The sequence below is a fragment of the Pempheris klunzingeri genome, chromosome 8, assembly GCF_042242105.1.
Source record: "Pempheris klunzingeri isolate RE-2024b chromosome 8, fPemKlu1.hap1, whole genome shotgun sequence".
Taxonomy (NCBI): domain Eukaryota; kingdom Metazoa; phylum Chordata; class Actinopteri; order Acropomatiformes; family Pempheridae; genus Pempheris; species Pempheris klunzingeri.
Genome location: NC_092019.1, coordinates 27,044,169 through 27,063,118, shown reverse-complemented (window position 1 = coordinate 27,063,118; position 18,950 = coordinate 27,044,169). Strand labels below are relative to the sequence as shown.

The window sequence follows — 18,950 nt, the reverse complement described above, 5'->3', positions numbered from 1 at the left end:
GGAACCAGAGAGTGAACCGCCGACTTTCCAGTTGATGGATGACACACATGGGACTGACATACACTGAGTTTTGCTCTTGCCCCTTTCAAACATACCCAAACATGACACATTTTGCCATAGAGGATAATGTGAGTCACTGCTGCATACTAAAGATGGATAAAAGCAAGAAAAAAATAGACCAGTGGATGTTTTGTGTTTGTGTGTTCGATATATAATCATACTTGAGTTTTTTTTGCTAGTTCAAATCATTACTTTTGCATCCAGAACATTCAATTCACCTGTCAATTACAGTTCCAATAAGTTATCTCTAGACAAGTCAAGACCTCTCAACTCTCCATTGCCACTTTAATTAAGAGACCCAACGATTCAAGAAAACAGTTTCAATCAGAGCCTGCATTGTGAAATTACATCAGTGTAAGTGTATCATCTCCCAGGCATCCTGGCTCTACTTTGCATTTACAAAAAATATGTTACAATATCTGTCAATTTAACCACTTGCATTTGCAGTAAGATTTTTTTAATACATGAATCCATTTCATATGGGGGACACCTTAGAGAACATGAAAAATATCGTTGTGCCTTGTTCTACCTCTGGTAGAGGTATCTCCACTTGTCTATTCCAAAATAGCTGGTGTTCGAGGGCACTATGGAGCCTGCTGACCACACCTGAGCCAATTCACCACAGACCATAGCAACTTTTGCTAGTTCTGATGTCTGTGCCAATTTTCTTGAGTTGGTGACCATCCTCAGTCTGTCAACAATGTGAGTCAGCAGGAGAAAAAATAATAATCTTAACAAAAACAATGGGTTCTGCACAGTTTGTGCCAGGAACCATATCAGTTCAGTGCCCAGGCCCCAATGGTAAAAATAAAAACTGACAAGTGAAACATGATAGGGCTCCTTTAGTGGCAATTTGGTCAGACTGTTAATCATCCATATTGAAATGTAAGCCACAGGTGGTGTGACTATTACTCTGGGTTTAATGTTGTCCTGGAAGACAGCTGCAGGTGGATTGGGGTTTAAAGGATCAAATAATGCACACTTGGTGCTGGAATGAATGCATTACTAACCCCTAGCAGCTGGAGCACCTTTTACACACAATGCAAATCCTGAGAAAGAATGACACTGTTGAAACTGAAGATCAATGCAAAGTGTCTGAGCAAACAGTTATTACATTTATATATCCCATGACAATGTTACTTTTAAATTTCAGGCAACTGGTAGAAGCTTATCCAGTACACTGAATGGGCAGCTACGGTTTCCTTGGTATCTTCATTCACATGTCATCAGACAGTCAATCCTGTAACCAGGCAATCAGTCCAAAGCACATACATGTCACACCACATGTCAATTTAAAGTCTGTTTATTTCCATGTTGTCTCTAACTAGAGGCCAGTTTCCTCTCCCACTCCTCCTCCACCAGCTTGTATAGCTCCATAGTGGCTCTAGCGTCCTCCACAGAAGAGTGGCCCTTCTTCCCGGTCTGAGGACACAAGAGGAGACATGTTTGATGACACTTTGGAGACATTTTTAAACACTTCAGCAAAAACATTCTTGCAACTCTACAGGGTTCCTTTACGCTGCAGTTTATCTTCTTAATTCACTATAGACTTGTTCATGACTGAACTGGATTTCAGACACTTTCAGTTCTTTTTAAGAGGAGAACTTGTTTGAATTGAGTGTTACAAACTAACTTAGAGTGCAATAAACAAAACCAAAAAGCCCTTTTAAGATATGGAATACTAACTCTGCTGGCTTCATCTCTCTAGTAGTGGCTCTTTGTCACTCAAGCTTAGTCCTCTCCAAAACTATTCCAACAGCAAAGCCAATGCCTTTATTTTTGTTGTGCACGAAAAACCTCTGGGTTTGACATCAAAAGATGAACATAAGACAAGAGATCAGCATGTCAGCTTTTATTTTTAAGTATTTACATCTAAATCTGTTATACAAGGCGGCACCTTTAGTAATAGAACACCCAATTTTCATGTGAGCAACAGTATGGGAACAGATATACTTAATAAAATAGATCCAAGTGAATAATACCTAATATTTAGTTGCAAATCCTTTGATTTCAATAACTACATTAAGCCTGTGACCCTCATCAAATTTTTGCTTTCTTCTATTGTAATGCTCATCTGGTTTCACTGTAGTCCGTCTTAGTTGTTGTTTGTTTTGGGAGCAGCTGAAATGCATGCTAAAGAATTACTTGGCCAGTCTTCTCCCCTGTGATGAACTCCTTGGTTGTGTTGGATTGTATTTTGGTTTGTTGTCCTGCTGCATGATGAAGGATCAGTTTGAATGCATTTTTCTTCCCTCTTAGAAGGCAGACAAAATGTTTTTGTTTATTCTGCCGTTGCCGTAATGTGCTTCATCATCACTAAAGATAAATGAGCCCACCACAGAGGCAGCCATGCAAGCCCAAACCATGGCACTACTTCTACTGCGTGTCGCAGTAGCGGTAGATCTGCTGCTGGCACAACTAAAACAGCCCCTTGTTCTGCCTACACAACTGTCCACACATCATTCCTGCCTTGAAAAGGCACTGAACAAGGGGGGTTGCTGAGACTCACCTTAATAAACAATATTTAGTGTGTACCATTATCATTAAAGGAGGCAGAGGAATAGCTAAACATAATCTTAAGTAACTACTACCAGATCTGGTTAGCGTGTAAACAACCATGGAATTAGAGAGAAAGTTGCTAGAAGGAGAGCTTTGAGTGCTTCACTCAAATCACCACCATTAACAGAAATGTTGGCAACCAGGAACAAGACAATATGATTAATGCAGCACATTAGATCACAGCTTCATGAAAGACTTCTAGATTTCAGAGAGGTGATTATGTAGCATCTGATAAAGATATTAAAATTGTATTCATGTTATTTATGTTTAGACACTTTTTTTTATACATATTTAAATTGTTTTACTTCATATTTCATTGATATTTACCTATTTCTCCCACACATTGTAATATCAAAAAATGAGAAATATTTTCCATGTCCAGCTATTTGTTTTTTTATCTATATTCATAAGTTAATTAGTGTGAACACTGACTCCTAATTGATAGTGGATTGTATACTGTTTTGTCTTCATACAGTGTAATATCACTTACTGTTATAGCATCACTGGTTTTGGCCTTGGTGCCCTACATTTGGGTGTTATGCCTCAATACATTTTTATTCATCAAAGAGCAAAATGGCCCAGAAATGATCTAATTTCATGCCTGTTCATCTCATCAGTCCATAAAACTTTGTCAGAGAACTTTTGAGCCTCATCTCTGTATTTTTTTGCAGATTCCAATTTGCCCCCCTTAGTATTAATGCTTTGCATCTTCTGGTTTAGCTTCTGTATTTTTGATTCCAAAGTCTCCTGCGAAGGGTGGATTGTGATACCTTCACCACTGCCCTTACGAAAATTACACTATTAACTGTCCGACAAATGAGAATTTATTTGCAGAAGAGCGTATCAATCAACCAATCGACCTGAAGACATCAACCCTAGGTGACTGAGTGGCTAGGTCCGACCTAGTGAATTAACCTTTGGGGCTCTTAAATAAAACATGACAATTAATCAGACATGAGACTAATACATAAAACTGCCATCAAAATTTTGCATAATGAGGTTCATGTATGCGAAGAGGCTACACCTGGAAATTTTAATTTGCTCCTGGCACTGGGAAGTCTGCTGCTATGATGATTGGGTGGGAAAACATTTGCATAGTTCCGTTCATTTGTAATGTAGAATTCCTCCTACCTGTATGTCTTTGTTCAGGATGGCTTTGGTTAGTCTCTTCAGTGAGGCACACTCGTTAACTGCAAAACCAGCCTTCAGGTTGAGTAGAGGGATTTGAGATGTGTCCCTGGTGAAGGCAGCAGGGTGAGTATAACCAAGGACCTTGAAGTCATTGTGGACAGCATGGCCAATCACCACCTTCCCCATGAGCAGCCTCAGTATCTGCCAACAGAGAACACACTTACTCACTGACTTCATGACATTTGTACAGCACAAACAGCCAATCTCAAACTCTTTATATCAGTGCCTTCTAGTGTTGGACTGTGACGGACAGGCATATTGCACAGAAAGAACATTTATACTACATAAAGTTAGCCTAACCAAGGCTGATGTGGCCTACGGAACCCAGTATTCATTCTTTTTTTACATTGAACAGAGTGAAGATACATCAGTCAGTAAATGGAGAATTCAAACACACACAAAAATTCTTTGCAGGTTTCATTGTTCATTAGTTCACAATTTAACAACCTGTAAATGTGGACCATGTGAAGCTTTGGCACTGTGTTATCTCTTTCTTAAAAAGGTAGCTTCATGAGCACTGTGTTTTTTCTTTTATGTGAACATGAGAATTAAGTTCTCTAATTCCCCTCCTAACACTAGTGCCTTTAGATGTCCGAGTTGATTCAGAATAAAAAGTAAAATGGTGGTTACTGTTTTTGTGTTTGTTGTAGTCGTCCTTGCTGTTATGTGACAACACACAAGTCAATGAACAAATTTAAGGACAAACTATTTTGATAACTGGTTACTTGTTTAAGTAATTTGTCAAGCAAAGAGCTCAACATTTGCTAGTTCCACATTTTCCTTTTGGATGATTTGCTGATGTTTTGTCTTACATGCTTATAGACTACATCTAAGTTACACGTGTATAATCAAACAAAGACCTTACCTCATTCCTAGCCTCACAGTATGGTGTGGCATTGACAAGGTCTCTGCGCTGGATGCCACTCCACCGGGTGCGGTAGTCAGTTACAGGCACGGAGGGGTTTATGAATTTATCATAAACCACATCCCCATCATAGGACACTATACTGCAACGCGCAAGCTGGCTGATGCTCCCCTTAGGTCCTGTACCCACCATCTCACAGTCAATAGCGAGGTACTTTGTGGGGATTCTTGCTGATGTTTGAGTGGCAGTGGGTTTATGACTGCTTGATAATGAGGGCCTAGAGTTTGTGCTCACAGGTTCCTTTGTCTTGTCATGGCAGCCTCTGTTATTCACAGCTAAAGTGGAGGAAGGCTGGCTGTGTATGGATGTCCGAGGCTTCGAGCTCAGGGATGAGGCACTGGCTGTGCTGCTTGAAGGGGGTAAACTTTTGTTGTGTGTGAAACTGGGACGTGAAGGATGCTTTGTGGATGCTCCATTTTGGCGTGGAGCTTGATAAGGTCTGAACTGGCCTGGTCTGTCGCTGTATTTATGTTTACCATCAGCACACCTATTCTCTAAACGTGCCAGCTTTTTATGAACCCACTTGTTTTTCCTGTTCTGGGTGCCTGATGGTGTTCTTCTCTGTGTCGTGTCAGCAGAGGAGCACGTGTTCGTCGTGTTGTCCGACATGGTCGTGTTCTCAGTCCAGCAGAAGTCAAAAATACTGCGTCCTCAATGCACTCTCTCTAAACAACGACTGTGTAGTTCTGCTTATCTGATCTCCTCAGTGGGTATGTACCCTTTGTGACAAGTTTACATGGGTCATCCTGCAAGACAAACACGTTATCAAACCTCTGCATGAGAGCATAACTCTTCTCTTAACTACATGCACCGACCTGGTTGCTAAAGCAAGAATCTAAAGATGGTACATGAACGCATCACTTTCACAGTCATATTTATGACTTCACTTTTGCTGTCTTGATCATGACAAGGGGTCACTGAGGGCAAAGAGCACGTCTGTGATTCCCGTCACCTGCACATGGTCATCTAACTAAAGACCCAACGTTACACTGGCTTCATCCTCCACGTGGAAATGACTGATTCGACTAAACTAATCATTTACGACCTACTGACACAATGCTGTGTACAAGCAAGTGAAGCCTACAGCTACTGTCTCAATTACTTTGTATATTTAAAGAAGATTCATGTCAATGTAACGCTGCTAACTGGATCCATTTCTCGTTTAACGTTGATAGCAAACCGCCAGCGAACATTAGTTTGTTAAATCGATTCGATCGTTACTTAAAGGAAAAGTCGACTACACGTAATTGAAAACACAGGTAGGCTGATATCGATCGACTAGAAAATCTGTGAAAACAACTTTCAAAAATACAAACTAAATCCGGACCTGCTGCACTCCGGAACACACTAGTCTCCCTGCGCACTGTCGACATCCGGGTCATGCTGCCTTCGGGTACAACTAGAAACTAGAAGAAATAGGTACTCAAAGTATAACTGGTGTTACACTTGTCTCGACTGATATAACTGATTGAAATTTGGACTTAATTCCGTCGACGTGAATCAATAGCTCATGTTGATGACCACCAAATGACCACATACTTTTCTACCACATATTCACGCAACGTAGCACAACGTAGCGACGCAAATGACCACTGGATCAATACAAATATCCTCAATTTGGCCCAAATAGCTTATTGATTAGTGCGACTTGATTGAATGTAGTTAGTGGGGATTAATTAAATGTTGAGACACCGTATTGGTAACGTTGCGTCTAAGTAACGCACGAGCGACGACTTGTATCGCGGAATTCACGGGAAGCACCTGAAGGCATCGGCATTCTACACGGGTTCCTCCAGCCGTGGGCACATAATTCAAACAGCTACAGTTAGCTCGGCAGCTAGCGGCTGACAGCAGCCTTCTGTTGGATACAAAGTGTGTTGCAAAGGCTGAGTTTGAAGTACCTCACAGACAGTAGTGCCTGTCTCTGTCTTGTTTTGGACTCATTTCGTCTTAACTGGTAAAAATGTCTGTTAAAGCGTCAGCAGCTGAGGGTGTGCAGAGGTCTGCCTCGAGCCTCTCAGCCAAGCAGCACAGAGAGCTGGCGCAGAGACTCACCGCCTTCCTGTCTCACTACGGCCACCTGTGCGACTCCTATATAATTGTGCGTATTAATCACTTCCTCCTGTTACTGTATGTAGCATTTCCAGCTGAACCTGAAGTCAGCTGTGTCAGGCTCTATTACTTTTCAAAATGAAGAGGCACTGCTAAATGAGTTTGTTGTGTTCTGAAAGACACCCTGACAATTAAAGGGTCCGTGGAAATGAGGTGCTGTTGCTTGTAGCCACATCCTTTAGTTTGGCTGTTTCCTCGACCTGCAGCAGGTCAGTGACAGGGCTGGTGCTTTCTAGTTGGAGTGCAGGACTTTTAATTATAGTGGAGTATTCTCATAGTATGTGAATATTTAGGCCCTGCTGGTGGATCAGCTGCAGCAGTCACTCACTGAAATAAAAGTCTGTTGAAAGTCACTGTACTGTATCAGCTGGACTGGTTTTATATCCCACTCTTTTGTAGTTTCTCTAGTAATTATCACTTTATTATTGCCTTACAGGAGTTTTTTACTGAAGATCTCTGGCACACGTTACCCAACACCTGGCAGTCTGTGCTGCAAGACCTGACATATCCACAGATTGCGGACCTATTACTGGATGCTACGTGTGGAGAAAGGAGGTACGACTGAACTGTAATCTATGTGCAAAAAAATAGTGCAAATTCTAAAGCGTTCACAGCACATAATCCCTAACCCTCCTTCCACATGTAGCCATGGAACATAAACACTTTATTCCAGCATCAAAATATTCTGCTCATTTTTGCCATGTGCACCATTACCTTTGTTATTCGTGTCTTTCATACTTTCTGACATATTCCAACATTTTCCACCAAATATTCTCTTTTCAAATGAAGGGAAAGAATGTTCAAAATGTAACTTTTTACACTTTTTCAACTCTTCAGTAGTCATTTGTACTTTCAGCTACAAACTCCATTCAAACATTAAAACGTTCAAATATACTTGAGACTTTCTTCCATCAAATCAACAGTTTCATAGCATTTATACAAGCAAGCAGAAACGGAATATACTAAGCTGTCCCAGTTCTAACATCTAGACATAAAATCTAGATCAATATGTTCGGAAGACTGGAAGTTCTTATCACTTATGAAACTTTTTCAAGTATTTTCAAGTTCTTACCACTCATTCATACTTTTAGCTTCAAACTTTATCCAAACGTTGAAATATTCCACATCTTTTATACGTTCAATGTCATTTACTGACACTGTCATTTACTTACTTAATGGATGTCATTTAGTTAAATGACATCCATTGAATATTTTTAAACATTTTAGTTTAAAAATATTCAACTTTTTTCAACTTTGGGGAATCAGAGATGATTAATAATCATATTGATAAACAGGACTTTATGTTAAGTCCACCTTGGGAAGGGGGGGGGTGTCACCTCTTTAAAAAGAAGAAAAATGTAGCCAATTTATCTACTTCAGTCTCCATAAATAAACTTAACTGGCATGATGATTGATAATTAACTCAATAGTCACCACAACAAATGACCATATTGATGGTTGAGTCTGCAATCTGGGTCTTTTTCTGCAATCCTGAAAAACTCGGTGTGAAGAAAAACAGGGCAATAATCCTGTAGGGCACAAGCAATCATCTCAGATTCAACTCGCTATTTCATCTGCAGCCAACTTGGCCATTCATTTATTTGTGAAAATCTTCATATTCATTTGGGTACAGTGACATAGCTGGCTAGCTTGCCGTTGTTGTTAAACACGCCGTGACATTATATTTACTGTTTGTCAACCGTACACAGGGATATTTACGGTGAATCTTGGTAGCTTAACATTAGTTTTCTGGCCAACAGCTGTGCCAAAGGGATCTATAAGAATAAGACCGACTTTATTTATCTCAGAGGAAATTGTTGTGCCAGAGTGCGGTACAGAGGTCGTCACAACAATACAAAATATTAAAATACAAAATTGAACAGAAACTTAGACACAATAAAATACAATTAAATTAAATAGTCTGTCCCTTTTTAAAACAAAAAGTACAGATTGAAAAGTACAAATTTGAGCAAATATGAGCTGTATGCACTAGAAATGTCTTCGGTTGCTACGGTGTATATATGATCTGTCCTATTTGCTGGAGTAGTAAGCAGTGTTTCCACTGCAGAAGAACGTAATGGGGAGGTAATGCTTGTTCCACATATTAGTCAAACCCTCATTTACAGGGAAATGGAGTTATGGCTTGTGAGCAACTTTATATTTTTGTTGCAAAATGCACGAAAATATATATGAATAGTTTTAAGGCACTTGTGAAGTCTAATGTATTTTACATAGAGCTGCCCAAATGAGAGAATCCCCCTCCTGTGTGGACCTACCTGGCTTCACGGCAGTACGAGCAGACAGAGATGCCACAGCGAGAGGAAATTTTTATTACATAGTCGCCATTGTTGTTTAACCACGAGCCAGGCCTGGAGCTACATGTGATGTCATTCACGATGCTGTTGTGAAGATATAAACCCTGCTCCCTGATACATTCATTGTGATATCAGGAGATTCAGCCTCACCTCCCATCTGACTGGTTTTACACAGAATGTTGACTGTTGAAAACAGGACACTTGATCTGCTTTATGCTTTAAGTCAAGGAGGCATACACTGCTTCAGCCCTTCCACCACTTGGCAGATCAGATCACAATCTGGTCTTTTTAGTCTTCCTACATACCCATTTTGGAGTGAGAACAATGGCCTCCTACTTAACACCCTCAAGACCAAGAAGATGGTCGTGGAATTTCGAAGGTCTAAGTCCCCACTTCACCCAGTCAACATTCAGTGGCATGTGACCATGGTATAAGTGGGATAATGCCCTTCAAAGTGTTCATAATCAGGAATTCTGATTCCTACTCAGCGCGTCTGAGTTTGTGGATCTGAAGTCAAAGCTGTGCCCTTGTATCCCAGTATCCTGGTTGCAAGTTGGAGGAAACTGGTCATTCCGTTGTTCTTTGCTAGTTAGGTGCTCAATGCTAACTTGCTTGTGTGTTCCTGTTTGTCTGGAAAATCAGCTGGCAGACTTTGAGTCATACCTGCTGACACTAAATTAACTCGGTTCAGGTAGGACTTTGAGTCGCTACCATCATAACAGTGGTCTTCTTCTTTCCAACAGAAAGCCCCCCCCCCCCCCAAGCATGGTTCTGTTCCAGGTTTCTTCCCGTTAAAGGGGAATTCTTCCTGCCACTGTTTCCTAATATAATATCTGATGCTGCTCATGTGGGGATTTGTGAATCCTTCATGTTGAATTCCTGAATCGTTGGGTCTCTCTCTAATTAAAGAGTTTGGTCTAGACCTGCTCTTTATGGAAAGAGTCCTGAGATAACGCTGTTATGAATTTGCGCTCTATAACTAAAGATTGATTGTTTGATTGACTGATTAATTGATCAAATTATGTGGTAATATGAATAATTCAAACATCAACCACAGATGGCACAGTAGGAAATTTGTCAAAAAAGGGTTAATTTCTTTGAATTTGACGATTGGAAAAGAGAAATGTTGTGACCAGGATTACCAGAGAACTTGGAGAATATCACCAATTTAAAAGATAAACTGGATTATAACAGAGGCACATCAGAATATTTGGAGGGAATGCCCATGTTATACCAGCTCAGTCACAGCAGATTAAACTACTGTCCATCCTTTTTTATCAGCTTTTTGCTGTCTGCTTTTGTCCTGTTGATTCTCCCATCTGATTTTGTATCTAAATATTCTGACATGCCTCTGTTATAATCCAGTTTATCTTTTATTGAACTCTCCTGATTTATTTGGTTTGATATTTTACATGCAGCAATGGTCAAATACATTTTGATTTTGATATAATCTGAGCAGTACACTGCATATAGATATCCTGGCCTTTGTTTCAACATATCTTCATTTGGCCAGGAAAGTTAATTCTCCTTCAGTTGGTAACATGTGGTTTCTACATATTTAGAACTTAATACTCAATTCTGCTAATACTAGTACTAATAAACAAAAAGATCACATAAACTTTGTTTCATTATATAGTGAGTTAACTTAAACTCAGATGTTTTAATTATGCGGAATCCTTAAGACGTTTCATCTGTTCAACACTGGATGGCAGAATTGCCACATGAGAAAACCATTAATTAAAACTGAATTTTGTAAGTCGGTTAGCTCTGAACTCAATGAGAGGGAAGCATTTGTCACGGAAATGTGTAGAGTAACATAAGCTGGTTTGCTGTTTGATTGAACAGTGCCTTCCTATTATTAAACAGCACAAAAAGGGAAAGAAATTAATTCACTTCAACTCATGAATCTGCTTGGGTTTTACAACTAAGCTCTGGTTATCAAACAGTCAAAAACCAGTTTGTGATTTTGTGGGTTTGTTAGAGAGACAAGAAGGGATGCAGTTTGCATTTCTGTGAAGTGTGAAAGTAGAGAGGAGATTGAACTGTCCATTGTTTAATTGTCCTTTCATGCTCAAACGAAGATACTTAGTTGATGGCTGTGGAGTCGATATGTGTCCTTCAGGTTTGTACAGTTTCATCGGTGTTCTCAGTGTAAACTGCTGGGTTTATGTTAAGGTTTAGAAAATGAAAATGACTGTGGTTATTATTACAAGGTAACTTAAATCTAAAATTCTTTATCTTTTATCCTTTTATTTGGTTTTGTACATATTCAGTATGCCATTCAGTACTGTATATTAGTGCTGTTATTTTCATTCTGATAATATTCTGTAATAAATTCTTGCAAGTTTGCTACCAGTCAACCATAGATGGGTAAAAAGGCTGGCACAAGTATAATGCAAGCAGGTTAACAAAGCTCCAGCTCCTAAAATTGATAATGGGTGTGTTAAATATACAGAAGGGTGCAAATGATCAAGCCTACGACAATAATAAGTATACTAGTACAATGCAGTTACTAATTCTATATTTACTTGAGCATCTTTGCACTCAGCGCCATTACACTGTTGCCGTCACATATATATATATATATATACACACACACACACACATATACATATATATATATATACATACATATATATATATACACACACACACACACACACACACACACATACATACATACATACATACATATATATACACACACACATACATACATATATATATATGTGTGTGTGTATATATATATATATATACACACACACATATATAAAAGAAGGCAATAGTGTAATTCATGTATTTAGAATCAGAAAGTATGATTAGAATCTCCCCAGTCCCAAATCCCAATATATAGATGTCTTGGACAAAATGTTGATACTGTTATTTTCTATACATTCAGGTCATATTGGTAATTGATTTTTTAAAAATGTTTTAAACTAAAACATGGCTAAAACGCATTGCACATTTAAAAGCTGAGCTGTAGTCCACAAACAGCATTTTAACATAATTTCCCCTCCGGATGTCCAAGTGGGCCAGGACAAGTGTGGATAAGGTGATTAGTTGGACTCATATTGAATCAATCACTGCTCATTGCTCAGCCTCTTATCAAGAGACTGTGAAGTTTGTTTTTGTGCCTGGCAGCAAATAAGAAGTAATGTTTTTGTCCAGACTTGTCAGGGGTCTCATGCTGCAGTTCAGTTCAGGCTCCTTGTGGAATGTTGCTCATGAGAAAAATATCAGGATATTGCCAGCCTTACGATCTCAATAATAACCACAGAGAATTTGTCATTACAGATACCCTTCAGTGTGGCCTTTGTCACTCCTGGCGTTCCGTTCCACAGCTCACGCTTTGGCATTCCCTAGAGAGTGCCGCCAGCAAAGGAGAATGGCCGCCTCAACAAAGCCTGCGGAGTTCCTGGAAAACCAAAGTCAGAGTTGTCTTCTGGGGCACATGTTCAGGAAACACGTCAAACCCAAGAAACAGCATGAGATCCGCAAACTGGGCACGGTACAAACTTGCTTATTTGCTATGGTCACTACTGTTAACAATATAGACTACTTTTTCTATCAACATTGTTTTTAAATCTGTTTCCTTTTTAAAATTGCAGCTGGTAAAACAACTTTGTGACCAGACTGACTGCAGCAGAGTGGTGGATGTGGGCTCTGGACAGGTATTATTCTCACACTGTTACCAGACATAGCAATTAGCGAGCCATAGACATAGTGATTTTTTTGGGACTGTTTTCATCAGTGGATTAATCCACATTTGGTGCTCTATTGAGTACTTGGGGCAGGAGGGCAACATATGTTTATAGGTAGTAAAATTCCGACCATATGAAATCGTTCAATATAAATGGAATTTTTGGGATACTGGGCTGATTGTTCACAGGCTGCAGAGTTTTGTCATATTAAGGTCTCACATGTTTGTATTTTAACTTATCACTTTACTGTACATCTTCACGTCACAATAACGCTGGGGACACACTACACAACTTTGACAGTCTTCACAGATTTTGGAAAGACTAGGAGTCACACTGACAGACTGGTTTCAGCAGATTTTTGTATGACGACTGAAAGACTGGGGATCACACGCTTAACTGCGCCTGATGGGGGATCACAGACTACGTCATATGTCAAACCAACTAAAGCCAACTGAACGCATCAAACTCTTGCGAGGGCGACAGTTTAAAATGTAAACAAACATACCAGTTGGTGGCGGTAATGCATCAATTTGTTGTTTGCCAACCGCTAATAACAGTATTCCGTTGTCTTCTGACGCTATTTCCTGTGTCCCACCCTCTCTTTTTCATTGGCTGTTGGCAACAGGTGTTTGCAGTTGGGTCGGTAATCAGTGTGCACTACCCGATTGCGTCCAGATTCGGCTCAAAAAATTCAAACATGTTTGACTGCGACTGAGGTCGGGTCGGGTCTGTTCCCCTCACACAACTAAGAGATAGATTTTTGTGCCAACTAGTGCAGACTGGTGCAGACTTTGCCCAACTGGGAATCATGGGTAAAATCTGGCAAAAAATCTTGTAGTGTGTCCCCAGCTTAAGAGGCAGTAAATCATCACACATTAAGCACTGAGAGTTTCCACTGCTCTTCTCTAAACAGGGCCATCTGACTCGCTTCCTGTCCTTTGGGCTCAGACTGTCTGTGACTGCAATTGAGGCTGATCACACCCTGGTTGCCATGGCATCCAAGTTTGACGGACAACTACTATGGGCTTTAGAGAAGGAAAAACAGAAAAAGGTTGGTTTTGCTACATTTATTACACACTGTTAGTCCATATACAGTTGTGCTCATAAGTTTACATACCCTGGCAGAATTAGTGAAATATTGGCAATTTTTTTGAAATACATGACTGATCATGGGGAACATTTTTCTTTTATTTAGAGAATAGTGGTCAGGTGAAGCCATTTATTATCACATAATTATGTGTGTCCTTTTTAAATCATAATGAGAACTGAAATCACCCAAATGACCCTGATCAAAAGTTTACATACCCTTGAATGTTTGGCCTGATAATATTCACACAGGTTGACACACACAGGTTTAAATGGCTATTATTATGGTAAGTGTCCACGCCTGTGACTTGTTGTGTATAAATAGTCAGTGGGTTTCTTAGCTCTGGAGAGAGTCCTGCACATTTCATCCAGAGCTGCACAGATTTTCTGGATACTGAAATATATATGAAATATATAAAAAGGTATCCAAAGATTAGAAAATGCCAATTAGTAGTGTTCAAACTCTGATAAAGAAGTGGAAAATGAGTGGTTCTGTTGATACTAAGCCACGGTCAGGTAGACCAACAAAGATTTCAGCCACAACTGCCAGTTAGGGATGCAGAAGCAACTTCAGCTGAAATACAGGCTTCTCTGCAAAAAAGTGGTGTGGCTGTTTCAAGATGCACAATAAGGAGGTACTTCAACAAAAATGGGCTGCACGGTCGAGTTGTCAGAGAAAAGCTGTTACTGCGCCAACACCACAAAACAGCCCACTCACAGTATGCCAAACAGCACCTAGACGAGCCTCAGAACTTCTGGAACAACGTCATTTGGAGTGATGAGACCAAAATGTAACTTTATGGTCACAACCATAAACACTGTTGGAGAGGAGTCAACAAGGCCTATGAGGGAAAGTACACCATCCCTACTGTGAAGCATGGAGGTGGATCTCTGATGTTTTGGGGGGGGGGTGAGCTACAACGGCACAGGGAATTTAGTCAAAATTGATGGCAAGATGAATGCAGCTTGTTATCAGAAAATATTGGAGCATGACAATGATCCAAAACACAAAGCCAAGTCCACCCTTCAGTGGCTACAGCAGAAACAAGTGAAGGTTCTGGAGTGGCCATCAGTCTCCTGACCTCAATGTCACTGAGCCACTTTGGGGATATCTCAAATGTGCAGTTCATGTAAGACAGCCCAAGAATTTATGGGACCTGGAGGCTTTTTGCCAAGAAGACTGGGCAGCTTTACCACCTGAGAAAATAAAGGGCCTTGTCGACAACTATCACAAAGACGGCAAGCCGTCATTGATGCTAAAGGGGGCAATACACAGTATTAAGAGCTAAGGGTATGTAAACTTTTGAACGGAGACCATCTCATGATTTTCTTTATTGCTATGTTCTGTTTAATGATGGTGCTATTCTGTGATGCCTTATAGTTTAATGTGAATCCCATTAAAAATAAAAAATGTTTTGCCTGTTCACTCATGTTTTCTTAAACATCTTACAAATTCTGCCAGGGTATGTAAACGTATGAGCACAACTGTACAAAGGTTGGTTTTCAAAGAGCATTGATTTGTCAAAATAACATCTTAAGCCTCATATTTCTTAACTGAAAGGTTCCAAAAAGCCAAACATTGAAGCTCTTAGTCTTGCCTGTTGACAGTTTTCACTCCCATTCTGTGATTATTAGTGAACCAGACACAGTTAGTATATTTCTTTAAAGCATTGGTTCCCAGACTTTTTTTGCAGCGCCCCCCCTTTTGTGTGTGTGTCTCATTCAACACCCCAGATAAAACATTACCATGTGACAGCCACTGGGACTCGCTGTGGAACAAAATAGCTGTGTGATTGGATCCCATTTCCTCACACAGTGCGGTAAAAATCCGGGTCTTGTTTTAATGTAGTTTACTGTGGCAATGATGTCTGTCATTACATCGTTCAGTACGGCACTCAGCTGTTTAGACGCGAGCGCCTCTCTCATGCAGTGCGTCCACTGCGCATCAGGGGCGTCGCGCTTGACAAGCCACCTCGTTTCCCAGCCACTGTCTGAGCCCCATCTGTGCAGATCCCCACACAGTCCTTCCAGTTCAGATATTAGCCCCTTTCAAGTAAGTATCAATGATTTTGAACAACTCGTCCTCAGTCGTTCTGTCAGTCACCCCCCAGTTTGGGAACCACTGCTTTAAAGTAACAAGTTTATGCCCATTCTCTATGTGTTGACAAAAGGGGTGAAGTATTTGTTGGTTATAAAACCATCAACACCAAAATTAATAAACGTCTTTCTTCTTGCTAGAGCTGCTCCTCTCTGCACGCAGTATCACAGTTCTCTCCCCGTCATGTGGTCGGTTGGGTAAACCCCAATGCGTCATGGGAGGCCTTCATCAAGCAGTTGAATACTGCAACTTGTGTTTATGAAGGTCCCCCAACTCCATTTCGACCCAGCAAAAAGAGACCTCAGAGCTCTGAGCATCAGGGATGTTCTCACGTGGTCCAGACATCATGTTGTGGTTCCACAGACTCTGATACTCGCTCACTGGACTTTGATTTTACATCACAACACAAGTCGAGCAAGAACGAGTCTCAAGACGAGTCATCTGCAGGAGAATGCTGCTCGTGTGTCCAGCCTGTCTGTCACAAGTGTGCACATCCTGAGGAGAACAGCCAGCGAGGCATTCCAGACTTTGTCCTGACCGGTCTCCATGCCTGTGGTGATCTCAGTGTCACCCTCCTCCGCCACTTTGTCAACTGCCCACATGTACGTGGCATTACCTCAGTTTCATGCTGCTATATGAAAATAACAACCAAAGAAAATCCTGCCCCACCAGGACAGGTAGAATGTCCCACTCCACCAACACTGTGCCAGGAACTGCTTCCCTCAGAGTTTGGATACCCGATGAGCTCCTGGGTGCAGGGGCTGCCGGGACATCAGTTGTCCTATAAGGCACGGGAGGGGGCATGTCATGCTGTTGAGGACTATGTACGGAGGCTTCGAGAGGAGAGTGAGCTGCTGAGGACACACTGTTATCGGGCGATGCTGGAAACCTTCATCAGGGATGCAAGGCCAGATCTGCGCAGGGAAGGAATCCAGACTATAAGGAAAGCCCACTTATTACCATTTACAGAGTGAGTGAACACTGCAGCCTCCAGGTATTTACACTAGTTTTTAAGTTCTTAAGCAGTTTAGAAGCAGGTTTAATGATACAAAGTACTCTATTGTGCAGCTTGAGTCCCAAAAGTCACATTGATTAGTTTATCAACAGAAACCAGCTCATTTAAGTCATGTATTGAGCAAAACTATTTTGTGGTCCCAAATTACGTGGCCTCAAATATGAGGCTTTTGTATTTTTCTGTTTTATGTAATGGTAAATCGAATGTCTGGACTTTTTGTCAGACAAGTCATTTCAAAGATGTCACCTCGAGCTCTGAGAAATTGTGATTCACCATCTTTTCTTTATTTTCTATTTTTTATGGACTAAATGATAAATGAATCACGTAATTTGTATTGTATTTTAAATTTCTGCAAATATAATTTAAGAAAACACACAATGGAAAATATAAGTAATGTAAGTCAGTTATTCAATCAATAAAAAAGCTCTAGAGCTGGTAAATGTCTGTTAGATGATGCAAAACGAGCTGGGTGACCAGGGGTGGGCTTTCAACACATCATAATCTCACAAAGCTGGTAATTAATTGTAATGTCCTCTTTCTACATCCATGCTCCCTTGCAGGTATGCCCGTCTTGGTCTTCCTCGTGTTGGCTTGCCTCCAGGATTACCTCTGGACCCGAGGCGGGTAGAGGCCATGTTGAAGCAGCAAGGCAGGGTAGTGGCATACTTCAGCCTAGTCCTGCTAATGGCCCCTGTGGTGGAGACATTAGTGCTGCTGGACAGGATGATCTACCTGCAGGAGAACGGTGAGCTGCTGGATACTATGACACAACCTTTGATAAACTGCAACTGTAACTACTGTTACACTCTATATATAACCGCATCTCTTTTTGTTTGCCTTGAGCTCTAAATAAAGACTCATCTTTCTGCAGGTGTGAACAGTCAACTGGTTCCGCTCTTTGACCCAAATTTTTCACCAAGAAACTTTGTGCTGGTGGCTCTGAAGTCACATGGATAGGGAAGAAACCCAATTCAAACATTAATCACTTTTTGGTGGAAAAAAATCCCACTTTGTGAGAATAATATGTGACCCAAGATCACGAAAGTCCCTCTTAAACAATGTAAGGAACTGTGGGCAGCTGTGGCTCAGAAGCAGAGCAGGTCATCCACCATTTAGCAGATCAGCAGAACGATCCCTAGCTCCTCCTGTCCGCATGATGAAGTGAATGAAGACTTGAAAGGTGCTGTACAAGTACTATCCTTAAGGTTGTTTTGCTTTTAGCCTCTGTTTTTGGAGATATTAAAGAATGAACTTTGAGGAAGTTTTTTTTGCTGGCATTTGGACTTTCTCTGACAGTCTCCTTGTAGTGGAACCTCTCAGATCTCCAGCAACACAGTGTAAATCTAAAGCTCTGGCCTCTGCTATACCAAAGTGGACACTCACTACAAACACTGGGTTGTTGACATCATATCACACTGGATACAGTATCACTCAGTGTCTTCATAATAGCACAGAAGCAGTCTTGTGTTTGGCTTTGTTTTTTATAGCATAGCTTGGTTTCCGTGCAAACAATCATATAGTATGTGTTTGTGATGTTGCTTTTTTTTTTAATTTAATTACTCCTGTACTTTTTGTGAAGCACATTTTGAGCTTCACTGTATCTGTGTCTCAAGGCAATGAACAAAACCAATGTTTTTCATTTTAGTTATGGGCATTTGGCAACTTATTTTGTACTGTAAATCTAGAATTGTCTAAAGTGTGTAATGTTTTTTCAGCTGATAAAGAATATGGGTCGAGGTAAAGCTAGACATTCAAACTGAGATATTCAAAACACAATAGAACAAAATTATTTTATTATATCAATATCCCGAATATTTAAAGTTGAAATGTGTTTAATTATTTACCTGTTTATGTGTCCCACTAGGGGGCAGTGGGGCTCCAAAACAAA

At 40.5% G+C, this 18,950-nt stretch overlaps 2 protein-coding genes across 2 annotated transcripts; one reads left to right on the top strand and one right to left on the bottom strand.

Moving 5' to 3' along the window:
• Window positions 1-332: 332 nt before the first annotated feature.
• isg20l2 (interferon stimulated exonuclease gene 20-like 2) lies at window positions 333-6,085 on the bottom strand. Its single transcript, XM_070836155.1, has 3 exons — window positions 4,676-6,085; window positions 3,751-3,951; window positions 333-1,482 (listed from the first exon to the last, which is right to left on the bottom strand). The coding sequence occupies exons 1-3, from the start codon at window positions 5,342-5,344 to the stop codon at window positions 1,381-1,383; spliced, it is 972 nt and encodes a 323-aa protein (XP_070692256.1). The 5' UTR covers window positions 5,345-6,085; the 3' UTR covers window positions 333-1,380.
• A 613-nt stretch (window positions 6,086-6,698) lies between these two features.
• Window positions 6,699-18,344, top strand: mettl25b (methyltransferase like 25B). Its single transcript, XM_070834924.1, has 8 exons — window positions 6,699-6,836; window positions 7,284-7,402; window positions 12,457-12,670; window positions 12,771-12,833; window positions 13,777-13,914; window positions 16,188-17,017; window positions 17,623-17,807; window positions 17,934-18,344. The coding sequence occupies exons 1-8, from the start codon at window positions 6,699-6,701 to the stop codon at window positions 18,017-18,019; spliced, it is 1,773 nt and encodes a 590-aa protein (XP_070691025.1). The 3' UTR covers window positions 18,020-18,344.
• Window positions 18,345-18,950: the final 606 nt, after the last annotated feature.